At 32.9% G+C, this 17,544-nt stretch overlaps 1 protein-coding gene across 1 annotated transcript in view; it reads right to left on the bottom strand.

Annotated features, from left to right (window-relative positions):
- Window positions 1-3,359: 3,359 nt before the first annotated feature.
- The window catches only part of LOC141843100 (protein OSB2, chloroplastic-like), a 43,617-nt gene continuing 29,432 nt past the window's right edge, over window positions 3,360-17,544 (bottom strand). Inside the window, exons 4-8 of the mRNA XM_074731129.1 lie at window positions 13,802-13,899; window positions 13,580-13,724; window positions 13,400-13,471; window positions 3,841-3,902; window positions 3,360-3,755 (exon numbers count right to left, since the gene is read on the bottom strand). Coding sequence (XP_074587230.1) covers window positions 3,597-3,755; window positions 3,841-3,902; window positions 13,400-13,471; window positions 13,580-13,724; window positions 13,802-13,899 — 536 coding nt within the window. The 3' untranslated portion in view covers window positions 3,360-3,596. The remainder of the gene's footprint in view (window positions 3,756-3,840; window positions 3,903-13,399; window positions 13,472-13,579; window positions 13,725-13,801; window positions 13,900-17,544) is intronic.

Here is a 17,544-nt window from a genome sequence, read left to right as displayed (position 1 = left end):
TCGAGCTGCTAGATACATAATCAGACCGTAGATCCTCTCTTGAATCTCTTGTTTTCCTCCTTCGACTAGAATCGAAATTGAGACATGACACGTGATTTAGAAAAGTTATCTTAAGGTGATCTCGACGTGGATACGAGTAGAGGCAACCTTGCTCAAGGTTACTAGTTGATATTGTTTTAGCTTCACATCATCCAAAAGGTATAAATTTATGTCTTATCTATGATTATATTTGCATGTATGTGTATCCTTGTGTGGTTGTTATATGTAGTTAGTAATAAAATATTTATTACGCTTCCACTACATATTTAGAGAAATTAAAATTTAAAATTACACATATCGAAATCCAACGTCCTTTAGGTTGCACACGTCGATGTGAATTAGATCGAATGGCTCGTTGCTTCTTTCAATTTGTTGAAAGGATGACCTTGTCATTTTTGCTTCGACACAAGTGTCACACTTATGTTTCGGAAGATGAAATATATGTATGATTTGCATGTTAATTAATTACGCAATACATCGTAGTTAACATGTCCTATTCTACCATGCCACAAACATGAAAACTCAAGCATATAAGTGAAAGAGCTTTCATTCTTATTAACTGTGAGTCTAATAGTCATTACATTAAGCTTAAATAACTTTGCTATAGAAGGCAACTCAATCTTCTAGACAATGCAGTTCATCCTTCCCTACTTAACAACTTAAGGTTATTCGTTCAAGTCATCTCGACAAATAAATCTGAAGTTTTTTTTTTTGCATAATTTCAATTAAAAAAAATTATCCTCTATCACTGGCAAACACCATATACCCTCAAAGCTAATTTTAGAACTAAACTATTAAAACCAAAACATACTTATGTAGGAACATCATAATATGCATATTACACGACTAGAAAATGCTTTGGAAAAACAATTTCTAATTAAAGCTTAATATTGAATGGTAACCTTGCTTTCATCACGGTGTATGATGATCCTCTCAACTAACATTTGCGTTTAATAAATTGGTCTCGAAGAATAGCTGAGTTGATTACAATGGATAGAGTTACTGAAGTAGACAAAGGTCGAATCTTATAAAGCCGAAGATAATGTCTTCCTCCGTTGTGATCAACTGCAACTTCTCCGATTTACTTCCTTATAAATAGGCGTGAGATCAACCGTATGGGACCATTGGAGGTAGCGAATTCTATCTTTTGCTGAAGCGTTTAATAAATTATGTCAAAAGAACCACCTAATACAATTTTAACCGAAATTGCTTTAATTAGAAACAACTTTAGTAAAGCACCAACTTCTAAAACTTCTCAAGGATGAAGCAACTTTCACTGAAGTTACTCTAAAGTGAAATATAACGGTTTTTTTTAATCAAAGGACACATTTAAAATTGAATAATACCGAAAAGGTATACTAAATTTTGATATTTCTTGAAAGACACACTTGTTTGTGAGTATATCTCTATCGCTTTTTTCAATAAAAATTAAAAAAATATTTTATATTTTTATTTAAATTGAACCGAACCAAATAAAAAAAATAAAAACTTAATTATTCATTAAGGAAGTTTATACAAAAGTCATCCTAAAAAATTTATTTATTTTTTAAAATATATGTCATTAAACTCATGATCATCTCCTAAATCTATCCATATTTTTCTAAAAATTTAAAATTTTAATAAAAATTAAAAATAAAAATAAAAATAATTAGTAAAAAATTATAAAATTAAAGGAATCTTAATTAAAAAAATATTATTTTTAAATAGCTAATTATAAGAGAAAAATGAAACAAAATTAAATAACTAAAAATAAATAAATTACTTTGATACTGTTTTGATTAAATTATCACTTTGGTATTGCTTTCTTACAACACTGTGGTGCTGATTTCAGAATATCAATACTAAATGGTGTTCTTATTTGAAAATCAATATTATAATTTTTTGAAAGTTTAAAAACTTTTTGAGCAGTATTGAAAATGCTTTTAAACAGTAACTGAGGATACACTTGGACTCCTGAGCACTACATAAATTTATAGGACTTAGAATGAGTGTAATCTTAGCATATGAAGATTTTAATCAAAATTTATTGATAGACCTATTAAATTTGGATTTCTAAAAAATTACTATGAAATAGAAGAGTTAAGTGTGGAGATGATATATTTGTTATGGATTATGACTTTGAGTCTCAAGCAAGAAGTTATGGACCTATGTCAATTAACATAAAGTCTGAAATTTTTTAAACCTTTTGAGTACTGTTTGGAATGCTTCAAGATAATAACTGAGGACCATTACTTGTACTCCAAGGCACTACATAAACCTATAAGACTTGGAATGGATGTAATATGAGCTTGTTAAGTCCATTAATAATTTTTTATCAAAACTCATTGATATAATTTAATGGATTTTAATTTCTAAAAAAAATACCATAAAATGAAATAGTTGAGTGTCGAGAAGATATAGATGATGTGCAATTATGATTTTGAGATTCCATCAAGAAGTTATAAATCCATGCCAATTGATAAAAATTTTAAAATTTGATAAACCTTCTAACAATTGCTTGGAATGCTTTGAGATAAATCATGAAGGACACTAGGGTACTACATAGACTTACAGGATTTGAAATATATACAATCTAAACCTGCTAAATTCATCAATGAATTTTAATTGAAATTCATTGATAGACGTAGAAAATGTAAAATTTTTTAAAAGTTATCATAAAATGAAAAAAGTTGAATATCCAAAAGATATAGATGTTGTACACTCATAGTTCTAAGTATCCTACAAGAAACTTGACACAAACTCTGATGTTGATTTTCAAATATCAACACCATGTCCTATTCTGAGAAAGACTAGTGTTATTCAAAGACTAATATTAAGGCGGTGATATTTTGACAAAACTAACACCTAAATAATTTAATCAAAATAACACAAATAATTTATTTATTTTTAATTATTTAAATTTTGATTTCTACTTTTCAATTTTATTTCATTTTTCTCTTATAATTAACTACTTTAAAAAATAAAATAAAATCTATTTTTTATTTTTTAAATATTCCTTTAATTTTATAATTTTTTATTAATCTTATTTTGTTTTTTAATTTTTATTAAAACTTCAAAAAAAATGAAAAAAAATATAGATAAATTTAAAAATTAATCATGAGTTTAATAACGTAAATTTAAAAAATAAAATATAATCATTAATGACTTTCGTATGAAATTATAAAATAATTAAATATTAATTTTTTTTAATTTAATTCAGTTTGACTTAAAATAAAAAACCCATTTTTTAAAATTTAAGATTGAAAAAGCAAGAAAGGTAAATCGAAAACAAAAACGCCCCTTAAAAAATATCAAATTTCTGATACGCGGTAACTCTGTCCTTTGATAAAAAGTCCAAAATACAATTATAAATGAGACAAGTACCTTTTTCCCAGCTATCAACTCATCAGATATGCGAGAGGCTAATTTAGCTGCCAGTCACCCGGCATGCATTCAGTGTAGGTTCACAAAATTTGCGTCAGCAGAATTGCACGTCTCCTTGTGCTTCAAGAACAGATAATGATAAAGTTTCGATCAATCTGTTCGACAAAAGCTTAGAAAGAGAACCATGTCTGTGCCTAAGATGACGATGATGCTGTCTCCACTGGGGATGCCGTCTCCACTGGGGGCAACTTTGACAAAGCCCAGTCAGGAGTGTCGATAGAACAAAGCCACAAAGATTCGCCAGTCTCCTTGTGCTTAAAATCAGGATATGACTTCTTCATCTGCAAATCTTTCTATAATGTGATAATATCAGTCAGTCGATCCGGGAATAGATTCAAGATGCACTAAAATAAATATCATATTAATTTATGGTGATACCTTCCACGCTCTGTTGTCCCACCAGTCGTTCGGATTATCGATTAGGTTCTTCCACAAATTTTCTGTCAGTGGGTATTTAAAATTAAAAGTCAAGAAGAAAATAAACAAACAAACCCAATGGTTATCAAAAGCTATGATTTGCTTCAACTGAATCTGATATGTGAGAGACAAACTTGAACATTCGGTATTAAGAGCATTTTCTTAAAATTAGTAAAAGCAATCTTCATGAAATGAATCAAACAGACAGACTATCAAAGAGTAACAAGCAAGCTTAAAGTGAATTGGCAAATTGTTGTTGCACAGGTGTCTTTCCCTATAATCCTACTATCATGTTCTGCATCTAGCAAAGACTGTTAAAACCCATTGTAACAGCCCAGTCAGCAGCTGAGGACTTTGGAAGTAATTCTCAAGGTCTTGGTTTCAAAATCAAACCAACAGCTATCCTTTTAAAATATGATGTATTGAATGCAAAAGCAGCAAAATTTTCCTGACAGTTTACTATCAACTTTACATGTGACAACAGATTAGATCGCATATGATTAACGGGCTAATGTTAATCCTAGCAAGAGTGTAGAAATAGGGACATTAAACAATTCTTAAATCAAGCTACTTGAAATTTGCAACAAAAAAGACATCAAAGTATATCCAGAGAATAACATCATTCCAATTGACAATCTGCAACATAGAACCAATGATTTGGGATCAGTTATATCAATCTTCTCTCTCAATAAACCTGTATAAAAGGTTTTATCACTGATAGCATTCACATCAATTAAGTCATTTTCATCGCATTACTAGACATTTTTTAAATCTCTGTATACATACACCTTCGACTCAAATTGGTTTAGCTCAACTTATATTAACCCACTGATTGTCTTTGAACATATTTTACCATCTCAATCTATTCTCTCTTTTTTTTTTTCTAATTCATTAGAGTTAAAATTGTTCTTGAATAATATATATTTTCCAAGTAGTGTTTGTTAGGACTGATGCTGGTGTGGTAGAGAATATAAAAGAAACACTAAAATCATGATCAAACCAAAGTGACTCCACATTTTACATAGTTCATGATTCCCTAGAATCACTACGTCGATAGCCTATGCATATGAAGTCCACTATCTTTTCTTCTCTTCAGTTAAGCATGAAGAAACTCTTATAACAACAATTACCAAAAGGAAAAATATAATAAAAATAAGAATAATAACGACTTTAGTAGAGCAATATGTAGGTATGATTTGAACTTGGTTGTTGTTTTCATCTCGCAATCCCTTGAGGCCCCTTACATAGCCCTCAATCCAAATCTTGTCATTTTGTTAAATAGGTGACCTTCAGTCGACTAATCCTCTAGATCTTTATCCAAATCACACTATTGGAACTTCAATTGGAAGTCTTACCAGCAGTTAACCGGTCAATGCTTAGTCAACTGGGTCAATCAACTTGGAAATCTTTCATTCCCCTCGATCAACTAGACCAATTGACTTGAAAACATTGTGTTCATTTTCAGATGAGCCTCAATCAACTAGCTAGTTGACTAGAAAAACATCAGTTTGTTTAGTAAGTTTGTCAAATCAATTGACTCATCCAACCAAAATACCCTAATCAGACATAACTTAGGATATTTGGACCATTAGTCGACTGATCCTCATATACTAGTCGCTTGGATCAAACCATAAACTCCTTGCGCATTAATCGACTAATCCAACTCAAATACCCCAATTAGATTTAACATGGGGTATTTAGACTACCAGTTAAGTGATTCTCATATATTACTCAATTGAGTCAAACTCCAAATCCCCAACCACTTAGAGTATTGATCCATCACCCACATACAGAATCATTAGTTGATTGATCAAACCATAAACTCCTAAAACACAGAAGGTATAGTTTTCTCAACCACCACTTGAATGGATCCCAACACCAGTCGATTGGTTTCTTTCACTTTGACCAAATCTAAGGTCGAATATGCATAAGTTTATTGTCTACCCTAGACTTGTATACAAGTCACCACTCATATCTCCCATGGAGTTTTCTCAAAGTCTTGAACCCTTCTACCATCAAGTTGTGTCCCACAGATGCTATGAACCCTTGACTCCTCAGTCATACTTTTGTGCAATCTCCTCCTCAACTTGTCATGCTTTGATACTCCTCGTCCTATGATCCCTCAGATGCGCCCTTCTCGAGTCTCATAGACTTCAAGCCATCATGAACGTTGGTCATGCCAAGTGAACTTAGTAGGCCCTGCACAATTTGAGTAAAGCATTTAAGTTAGAAACACTTAGCTATCCAATTGCAAAGGGGGACACATCTCTCCTTTTTGATGATTGGGGATTGGTTTTAAGTTAGTCAAAATCATAGCAATATATAAGGAAAGCCCTAAACTCTGCCTTCGCCTAAGCTCCCCTTGAGTTAGAAATATTAGAAAAACATAGATAAAAATGGCTAACTTAACCATACATTTAATATGGCAATCAATTTTAAGTTAGTCGAATCATAGCAATATATAAAGAAAGTCCCAAACTCTCCCTTCACCTAAGCTTCTCTAGTGTTAGGAATATTTGAAAAATATAGAGCTAAAGTAACCCTAAATTTAAAATGGCAATTGGTTTTAAGTTAGTCAAAATCATAGTAATATATAAGGAAAGTCCCAAAACACCTTCACCTAGGCTCCTCTTGAATTAGGAATTTTAAAAAAATATAGAGAAAAATAGCTAACTCAACTCTAAATTTCTCCCCCTTTCCCATTCATCAAAAGAGTGCACTGAAAGTTAGTTGAATGAAATAAAAAATTAATAGATTGTGATACATTAGTTAACTGACACCTAAACTATGCTAAATTTCAAAAATTTATTTAAAATTTTAAAAATTTTGAAAATTATCTCATGTATACCTATTAGTGACAAATCATTTTTCATAAAAAAAAATGCATGCTAAAAAACAATTTTGTTATAAATACGAAAATATTCAAAATCTATTAATTTTGTATTAAATTTTAAATACAAATATAAAAGTCATGAGTTTACAGCAGTATATAATGTTTTAAAATTTTGAAATATTTTCAAATCATATTAAGGTCATGTCAACTATATAATAATTATAGCAAATATTTTAATATGGTTGACCTTAAAGGTCCTTTATTAGCTAAGTAGCGTTTTTGGTACCAGAAACAAATTCCAATTGGGTTCTAAAAATTGTGTAGGTCTCTATGCCTTAACTATTTTTCTAATTTTGCCTTGCCCCTAGCTAATAAGCTAAAATATGTTTTTTTTTTTTTATATCCGTTATACCGTAAGCGTTTTTTTGCTAAAATTAACTCTTTGACTACCAATTAGCATATCCAAAGATTGTGATCTAAGAGTAAATTTTCTAAGGATAATTTTAAGGAATCAATTTGTTGACTTACTGTGTCATCTCTTAATCTTATTTCTCCTTTTCTTCATCAGATGAAGCTATACCATCATCAATCGTCATGAATGTATGTTTGCATCATTGTAGATTGCTGAGAATAGAGCATTTTGTTGTTTGGTTTGTCTAATGAGCTAGTCTCATCCTAAATGGTCTGGAGCACCTGTGCTTTACATTTCCTTCCTTTTGGTAGTTATAGCATTGAACCAAACACCTTCACCTTGTTCAATTGGATTTATTTTTGAATTTACTTCTTACCATACTTACCAAACACGTCTCACCATTGTTGTACTCCAAGATGAGCTCTTCTAATTTAGGTGATGATCATGCCTTTCCCTCCTGTTCCCTTCTAGCCAAGACTAGATTGTGGTGTTTGTGAGCTTGGTATTTGGGCCCCCAAAGGCAAGCACTTCTAACTCAGAAAATAATACGGTTCAAAATTTTCAAATAATATAGTTCAAAATTTTCAAATAAAATGGTTTGAAATAATACATATCGTTCGAGTCATAAATCAAAACTCTAATACAGTTCAAAATTTTAAATCATGCTAGAAACCTTTGGTTCCCTTTTGACAAACCTCATTCTAGTCGACCAGCAAGTCCATTCGAAAGCATGTGGACTAGAAAACATTATGTTCATTTTCAAATGAACCTTAGTCGACTAAACTAGTTAACTGAAAATTTGTTCATTTTTAAATGAACCTTAGTCACCTAGCTAGTCGACCGAAAAATATTCTATTCATTTGGTGAAGGTTTGTATTATCAGCCAACTAATTCTTAGCCACCACTCAACTGATCCATCCAAAATCCCCAATCAGCCATAACTTGGGGTATTTGGACCACCAAACATTTAATCCTCATAGACCAATTGACTGTCAAACTACAAACTCCAAACCACTTAGGATATTCATCCATCACCCACTAATCAACTGACACAGAACCATCAATCAATTGATCAAACCTCAAAACCCTTTACACATATTGTTTTCTTAGCCACTAGTCGACTGTTTCGTCTCACTTTGATGAAATCTAAGGTTGAGTCCACCTAAGTTTGTTGTCTATCATTGCACTCCACTCACATTTAATTGTGGAGTTTCTCTAAATTTAAGTCTTTTGTTGTCAAGCTACGTCCCTCAAATACCTCGAGCCCTTAATGACTCCTTAATCATCACTTGCATCTTTGCTTACATAAATCTCCTCGACTTGCTACGCTCCGACACTCCTCATCTTGCGATCTCTCAGAAACACCATCCTTCTCCAATCTTATCAACCTTATGCCATTGAGCCATTACAAACTTTGACTATGCCAAATCCACCTGTATACCTAGTAAACCTTGCACAACTTTGTACACAAGTTAGATAAAACACAAATCTAACTTAAACAATTTGCCCAACTCATTAACACGCTTAGCTGTCTAATCACAGAGGGGGACAAGAGTCCTAAGAGTATTTTCTTAGTAATCTAAGAATATTATGTGAAATTTCAACACAAAAAATTAAATTGAAAAAAAGGAAGATGGAACTAGTATCAAATGTAGGGGTTGAAGATGGTCCGACTAAATGGAGGTGAATAGACAATGAATCCAAATCGTCAATTCCTTGCACCAATACAAATAAGTGCTAATGTGTATTTTAATTCATGTCATTATATATATATACAATGAAAATAATTTTAAAAAAATAACATAAATGCTAACATACAATTTTATGTGGTTCAGAAATGCTGCTCCTACTCCATGGCCTTTGGTGTATCAATTTCAAATCAAATCTACTAGTATCACCACTTTACTAGAAGCAATGGGCTATCAAGTTCAACCTTATGTAAGGGTTTCATTCAACAAATAACTCATTCTTCCGAAAAAAAATTAAGCAGAATAAAGTTTAAATTGATGTTTTCAACCTTTGTCCAAATTTTGAGAGACTTTTAAGCATCTTAAGCACATCAAATAAACTATAAATAATAATGCCTTAAAGTGTCCAAACACTTCCCAAGAACTTATAAGCATAAGCAAAAGTTCTAATGGTTACTATTCAACCACCTTCAGTTGACTAAAAAAGGTCTCTAGATAACTAGATTGCCAAATATAGCAGTTAAAAGTTAATGACTTTATGTCCAGTTGACTACTCATGTCAAATAAACATTTTGTGATCTAGAAACTTGGGTAGTCCTCATCATTTAGCATACTACACTTAAAAAGATACAACACTTGAGACGATCAACAAAACACAACTTGGGATATCAATCAGACATTTGAAAATTTCACAACCAAACCCTAGCTAGCTTACTTGATGCATGGGCAATCACTACATCATTACAAAGACAAAAACCAATTAAAGTCCCAAACATGATCTCTTATGGCTCTTATGTGTCTAGGTCTTCAATTCCTCAATTTAGGCTCCATGCCATAGAGTCCTCCAAGCTTTGTGAGCTTTATCTCCACTCAATTTAGCTCCATGCCATCAAGTCCACCAAACTCCCCAAACTCCATCTCCACTTGATTTAAGCCTCCAATCATCAAGTCCTTGAGTTCTTCCTAAGCTCCATGATCACCCCATTTTGCAATGCCAATAGTTTGATATCCTCAAGTCCAAAGCTCTATGAGTTCTATATGCACTGTCCAAGCACTAGTTCACATGCCCATGACAAAATTACAAATCGCAATAACTTAACACATACTTCCAACACATTGAAACTATATGGTTAAGTTGAACCACAAGGAAGCATTATTTCCCTAGTAAGTCACTTCATTACCATGGTACAACATTATGCATAGCTTAGATAGTAAGGTAGGGCAAAATTCAACCATGAATAAATTATATATTCAAGGTTGCACATAAGGAAACAACAACAATTGGAAACCAACTAAATCAAGTCAAATCAAATCATATCAAAAAATTTCAGTATAGTGGTTATATTCCTGCTTTGTTTTAAAAAATAGGAAAGATATGAACTTCCATTTGGGGTAATTTTAAACCAATTGTAGTTGTTATTGGGAGTTGTGTAGTGGGTTTAGCTCTTTTAGTATAAGGCTATACATAGAAACTTAAATACACCATGTTCTAGGTGTCATCAAATAATAAAATCAATACAATTGTATTACCTCCATTTAACATGGCATCCCTTTCATGATTAGAGATTTGCAAAACAACTCCCCTCAGAGTGAGGACAATAATGACTATGGTATCCCCTAATCCATGAACATCTCCTTCAAAATCCTCCATTGAACAATTCTCATTGCGCATTCCATGATGGTCTCCATCCTCATCTTTGCATCCTTAGCAGCCACAAATGTGTCATCCTTTTCTTTCCTATGTGAACTCCATTTGGATGAAAAGCCAAATCCCTCTTCAGTGCGCACTCAGACATCATGCTCACATATCCAGCATCCCTGCACAGCCATGTCCGCACCTTGCACCCGTTGGAATCTCTGACCTTGCACTCTACCACACTAGAAGTTGGAGCTCACGACACAACTTCCTCCCACCTGGACTCCAACAACTCTTTCTCATTTAACCATGATGTTAAACTTCATATATTCATGAGGTCTCTCCAACATCTCAGCAACAGATCCAATCTTCCTCCATGTGACTTCCACTTCTTTACTATGGTTGGCAACTGCTCTATTGCTTTCTTTCAGTATCTACTGAATCTAAAGCCTTGCAACCTGTGTATGCATCAATCTCTCTCTTGTGTCAGCCCCAAGAACCTCATAGAGTGCTTTTCTTATCCATTTTCACGTGTCTGCAATGTACCTACATCAACATAGAGAAAAGTTCATTCGAGAGACTTGTCTTCTAAATTCTTGCCTCAATCTCCAACATGCCCCTTGGACTCTCGTTCAATGCTTTTCTTTTGATTTTTAGCCTGTCATGTACTACTGTCTACTTTGTCAAAAAGAAGAAGAAGAAGAAAACGAAGCCTACTTAAGGGACTCGTTCCTAGGATGTAATGTCTTCTTTTGTAGCCAACATGCTAATCTAGGGTCAAAGAATAGATTCCAGCAGATCAACTCACATTCCAAATCTTTATTTCTGCACTATGCTTGTAGTATGTGTTCATTTTAGTCATGGTCATGTGTTGATTGCTTTTAGTGAGATCCTTTTCAAATAAAGAAACATGTACTCACACTCACACATGAAGAAATTCTAGAAATCCACCAGAAAATCAAAAATATGCATATTTTATGAGATGATTGTTGCTATATGCTCCAATATATAATCACTGATTTAGCTGAATAATTGATGTAAATAGGCAGATATTTCTCTTCATCTTATTCTCATGTTAGGGGATCTTCTCAATTTCAAGATCCCATATGGATAATAAATAATCTGATTAGCCAAGCCTAATTCTATCATTTTGCTCCGAAGTAAAACCAAGAGGCACTAGATTTACTTTAGGATGGGCACGAAAGGATAGGGCTAGAATGACAATAGGCATTTGTCTGTTCTCTAAATCACATGCCTTGGTCTGTTTGAAAATATCCAGTACCAAAGTCTCTCTCTCACACACATTTATCTGTTTGATTATTTTTGTTGATTTGTATTTTAAAATTTTTAACTATTTAGGTATGATTTGGTTTGGAATTCTCTCCTTGAATAATAAAATGAGCAATTTTCTAGAACAAACACTAAAAATATTACAATTATGAGACATCCTTTAATTAGATTTTGATTTTGATTTTTTTCAAACTGGAAGCTTATAACTGACACAGCATGAAAGATGCTAAATGGCAAAATGCTCACAGTACAAAAAATTAGTCACCTATAACAAACAATAGGAGTCATGGATTCTAGACTAAGTAGAACCAAACTACAAAATACATATTGATGATTGCTAAGGGCTTATTTACATCCCAGAAATGGAAGGAAAGTAAATAGGGTAATGAAAAATAGTATCTTCTAATAAACTCTTCAAGTTTTCTAGTTTTTATCCCAGTTTTTTCCCCAGAAAACAAGCCCAAGAGATCAATCAAGAGCATAGTAGAGGTAGATGCACAAGAAGTTCCTACAAAAGTTCCTATAAGACACAAATCTTAAACGTTGATAAAAGAATGCAAATTTGATGAAATGATTCCTTATGAAGAATGCAAATTTGATGAAATGATTCCTTATGTTGTAAAAAGGAAATACAAAATTTAGAGAGAGTCATCGGGATCATCAGTTGTTACATATATTATGAGAACAAACTCAAGCTAGTCCATTGAAGATGAAAATGTTGAGGTATACATGTCATGTTACTAAGTAGAGAAGACATTAAATTACCTCTAGAAGGAAAAGAACATGAAAACATACAGCTTAAGATGTGCTCAAAGAATCCTCGATAACTAAGTTGTCAAAGTTACTATATTCCGTGTGAGAATCTTCAGGTGAATGTGCAGAGTTCAAGATACAATAGAAACAGATGGAAAGAATTCAAAAAAAAAAGGAAAAATAAATCAGGTACTATGGAAATGGGAAACCCATGCAAAAGAGGTTAGATATTGATTATTTACTATGAAAGAATAACAAGAGACTTCACCCCTCTTAATGTAACTAAGGATGCTTTGATACCACGAAGTAGAATAATGGATCGAGGGAGGGGATCCACCCACTTAAAGTTGTTTATTGTTACAATGCTGGTTCAAGAGCCAATAAGATAAAACAAATCAGATAACAAAATTAACCGTTGTAACATCAATCAGGGATGTGCTTGTAAGAGAGAATCTATATTGATCTAAATGCTAATTCAAAGAAAACAGTCATAGAAATGTAAGGAAAAGTACTTCTTGTCTGATAAAGACCACGCTAAGTATCAAGTTAATATGTAGCAAATCACAGAATGATATCATGGAAAATCATTAACATGTGGAAGAAGCAAATAGAACATGTTTGCAATATCTCCATGATGTGGATGGTATTAAGGATATAAGGTTCAACTTTTTGAATAAGTGAATAGTCTATCAACTTTAATATGCAAAAAGTCCTATATTTAAAAATTACTTACAAAAGTGAAATATGTGCACCCACACATTAGGTTGTAATATTAAGGATATAACTATATAGATTGTTCTCTTGCAACACTCACCATTATTTTTTAGGGTAAATCATTATCCAATCAAATTTAACAAAAGGAAAAAAAATGACTGACTAGCTGGGCAAAACTCAATTTCAATACCCACCTTTATTTTTGATAGATGATGCATAAGTGTATTCTTCTTGTTTAGATTTACCAGCCTCTCCAAGGTATTCACCTATGAACAGAAAAGAACAAATATAAAATTAGCACAAAGTAGTCAAATATCACAATTGTGGGAATTCCCACTTTTAATAGCACAAATATTCAACAGATCCACACTTACTACTTTGCTGAAGGGGTAGTTTTTTGTACACTATACTTACGAACGGTAATCCTTCCAGCCTCTCTGATACCCAACTTGGTGCCCTGTCTAGCCATAAAGACTCAAAAGTCGTTCGGTTTTTAAAATCTGGATTGTTTGGGTTTATCTGCACAGCAAGACAAGTGAATAAGACAGACTTAATTGGAAATGCAAAAGCATGAGAGGATATGTGAAAGTGAATACCAGTCCATTCAACTTAGCTTCTCGATTATCGTACCAGTCATGTGGATTTAGAACAAGATCATCCCATGACTTCTGAGAGCCCACCTTCGGTGCATTGGCTAAAGAAAAAAAATGTAGAATCAAGAATTACTAAAAAAACATGGATGACAACCTGAGTTAATTCCAGTTATGCAAAATAACAAAAGAATTCTTCGTCCCTAATTATAAGATACAAGGCCTTCTTTATATACAGAGTTAGGGGTCTATTCTAGGAAATAATTAGGATCCTATTCTAGGAAATAAAATAGGATTCTATTCTAGAGCCTAATTTGTATTTTAGGTAAAAAGGATAATATATATATATATATATATATATATATATATATATATATATATATATATACAGTGGACCCTCAAGTTGGAGCATAGATATTAATCATGCCCAACTTGTTACAAAGATAATCAACTCGGATCCCACTTAAAGCTTTTGTGAAGATGTCCCCTAATTGTTTTCCAGTTTTTACCTATCTTGTAGTGATCAAGCCGTTTTGAATTTTCTCACGAACAAAATGACAATCAATTTCAATGTGCTTAGCCCGCTCATGGAACACAGGATTTGATGCAATGTGAATAGCAACTTGATTATCACACCATAGTTTTGCTGATACTGAAATTTTAAGTCCTACTTCAATCAACAGTTGATATATCCACATTATTTCACAGACAGACTGTGTCATATCCCTATATTCTGATTCTGCACTGGATCGTGATACAACCTTTTACTTTTTACTCTTCCATGATACTAAATTTCCTCCAACACAAATACAAAAATCCGAAGTAGACCTTCTATCCATTTTAAAACCTGCCCAATCTGCATCTGAAAAACATTCAATATGAGTGTACCCATGATTTTTATATACAATACCTCGTCCGGGTGCGCTCTTAAAGTAACACAAAATTTGCTTTAACGTTACCCAATGATGAACTGTTAGAGATGACATATACTGACTAATAACACTAACCGAATATGCAATATCTGAATGAGTCACAGTAAGATAATTCAACTTCCCAACTAACATTCGATATCTCTCTGGATGTTCAAATAATTCTCTATCTACTGTAAAGTCCACATTCTGAGTTATTGGAGTACTACAAGGTTTTGACCCTAATTTTCCTGTCTCAATTAACAAGTCAAGAGCATATTTCCTCTGAGATAGAAATATACTATTTTTACTCCTCATAACTTCAACACCTAAGAAATATTTTAGCACCCCTAAATCTTTTATATGAAACTGAGTGAGAATAAAAGATTTGAGAGATGAAACTCTCGTAGTATCACTTCCAATGATAACAATATCATCCACATACACAACTAACAGAATAATAGTATCACTTCCAATAATAACAATATCATCCACATACATAACTAACAGAATAACACCAGCTCCTGACTACTTGTAGAACACAGAATGATCAAACTTGCTTTTCTTCATACCAAACTTTTTAATAACTTGACTAAATTTTTCAAACCAAGCACGAGGACTTTGTTTTAAACCATACAAAGATTTTCGAAGATGACAAACTCGCCCCATCTCCCCTTGTGTAACAAAACCAGGAGGTTGTTTCATATACACCTCCTCTTGAAAATCATGGATTCTTAATATCAAGGTAAAGGCCAATGATGAGTAGCAGCAAGAGAAATAAATAATCAAACAGATGTCAACTTTGTAACAGGAGAAAAAGTATCAGAATAATCCACACAATAGGTTTGAGCATAACCCTTAGCAACAAGACAAGATTTTACTCTAGCAACTGATTCATCTGAATTGACTTTAACAATGAATATCCATTTGCATCCAATAGCTTGTTTTTCTGGAGGTAGACCAACCAAGTCCCAAGTATCATTATCATCCAAGACTTTCATTTCTTCTATCATTGTATCTCTCCAACCGGGATGAGATAAGGCCTCACAGACAATTTTATGAACAGAAATAGAGTCAAGTGAAGCAATAAAAGAGCAAGAAGAAGACGACAAGCCATTATTAGAAACAAACGAAGAGATAAGATAAGTACGCTGCGTTTATCTCTACATAATGCAATAAGATCATCATTCGGAGTTGGATCTGATAATGAAGTAGTAGGTGCAGGACATGAATCAAGAGGTTGACGCCTAGAATATACTTAAACAATAGGAGAGAAGTCGAGATATGTGAGGATCGGAAATAAGGTGTATCTTCCATGAAAGTAACATCAATTGAGACAAGATATTTATTAATATTAGGACAATAACACCTATAACCTTTTTGAAGACGAGAATAACCAAGGAAAATACACTTCAAAGATTTGGGATCTAATTTAGTGACATGTGGACAAACATCCTGAACAAAACAAATGCTATCAAATATCCTAGGGTTAACAGGATACAACGACTTATTAGGATACAAAATTTTGTAAGGAATCTCACATGAAAAACAGAGGATGGCATACGGTTAATGAAAAAACATGCAGTAGAAATCGCGTCTACCCAAAAAGACTTAGGAACATTCATTTGAAATAAAAGCGCTCGTGCAGTTTCAAGAAGATGTTTATTCTTACGTTCAGCCACACCATTTTGGAATGGAGTATTAACACAAGAGGTTTTTTGAAGCATATCATTCTGACTCATATAAGATTGAAATAGACTGGACGTATATTCATTGATATTATCACTTCGTAAAGTACGAATAGACATATTGAATTGAGTTTTAATCTCCACACAAAAAGCACAAAATAAAGAAAATAACTCAGAACGATTTTTCATTAAATATAACCAAGTTACATGAGAATTATCATCCATAAAAGTGACAAAATACCTAAAATTAAGTTTAGACAGAATAGGACAAGAACCCCAAATATCAGAATGAACTAACTCAAAAGGAATAATAGCACATTTATTTATCCTTGAACTTGAACTAAGGCGGTGATGCTTTGCAAACTGACATGACTCACAATTTAATGAAGACACGCTACTATATTGTGGATAAAGCTTCTTGAGCAATGGAAGAGATAGATGACCTAACCAACAATGAGCCTCGAAAGGAGAATTTACACCCGAACAAGCGAGAGATCTTGGGGTAGGTGAATCAAGAATGTAGAAGCCTCCAGTTTCATGCCCTTTACCAATAATCTTCTTCGTCAAAAGATCTTGAAATAAACAATGATTGGGAAAGGATGAGATGGAATAGTTAAGATTACAAATTAATTGACTAACAGAGAACAAATTAAAAGATAAATTAGGTAAATGTAAGATAGAGGATAAAGAAAGCAAAGGAGTAAGATTGACAATGTCAGACCCACGAACACAAGATGAAAATTCATCAGCTAAGATAACAATAAGAGTGTTAGATTTGTGTGTGAAAGTAGAAAAGAGACTAAAATTACCTGTCATATAATCTGTGACACCAGAATCAATGACCCACTTAGAGGATGAGGAAACAAGACATGTATTGTGATTACCTGAATCAGCAATAGCAGTGACAGAGGAAGATGAGGACTTAAGTGATTCCTGATATTGAGAGAACTTGGCAAATTCATCTGCAGAGATAAGCACCGATTTATCAAAGGTATCATTAGTGGATGCAATATAAGTCAGATGTTTTTGCTGATTTTTGTACTGAAGCTTTCTGCACTCAAACTTTGTATGACTCGCCTTACGACAATAGTTACATATAATACCACTAGAATTTGATGTCTGAGTTTCAAAATCTTGTGAGCCTCCTCCTTTA

Source organism: Curcuma longa, chromosome 12, assembly GCF_044706935.1.
Source record: "Curcuma longa cultivar G26 ecotype Majalengka, Jawa Barat chromosome 12, ITB_CL_G26_1.1, whole genome shotgun sequence".
In the NCBI taxonomy this organism is placed as follows: Eukaryota; Viridiplantae; Streptophyta; class Magnoliopsida; order Zingiberales; family Zingiberaceae; genus Curcuma; species Curcuma longa.
This window is presented reverse-complemented; position numbering and strand designations above follow the sequence as displayed.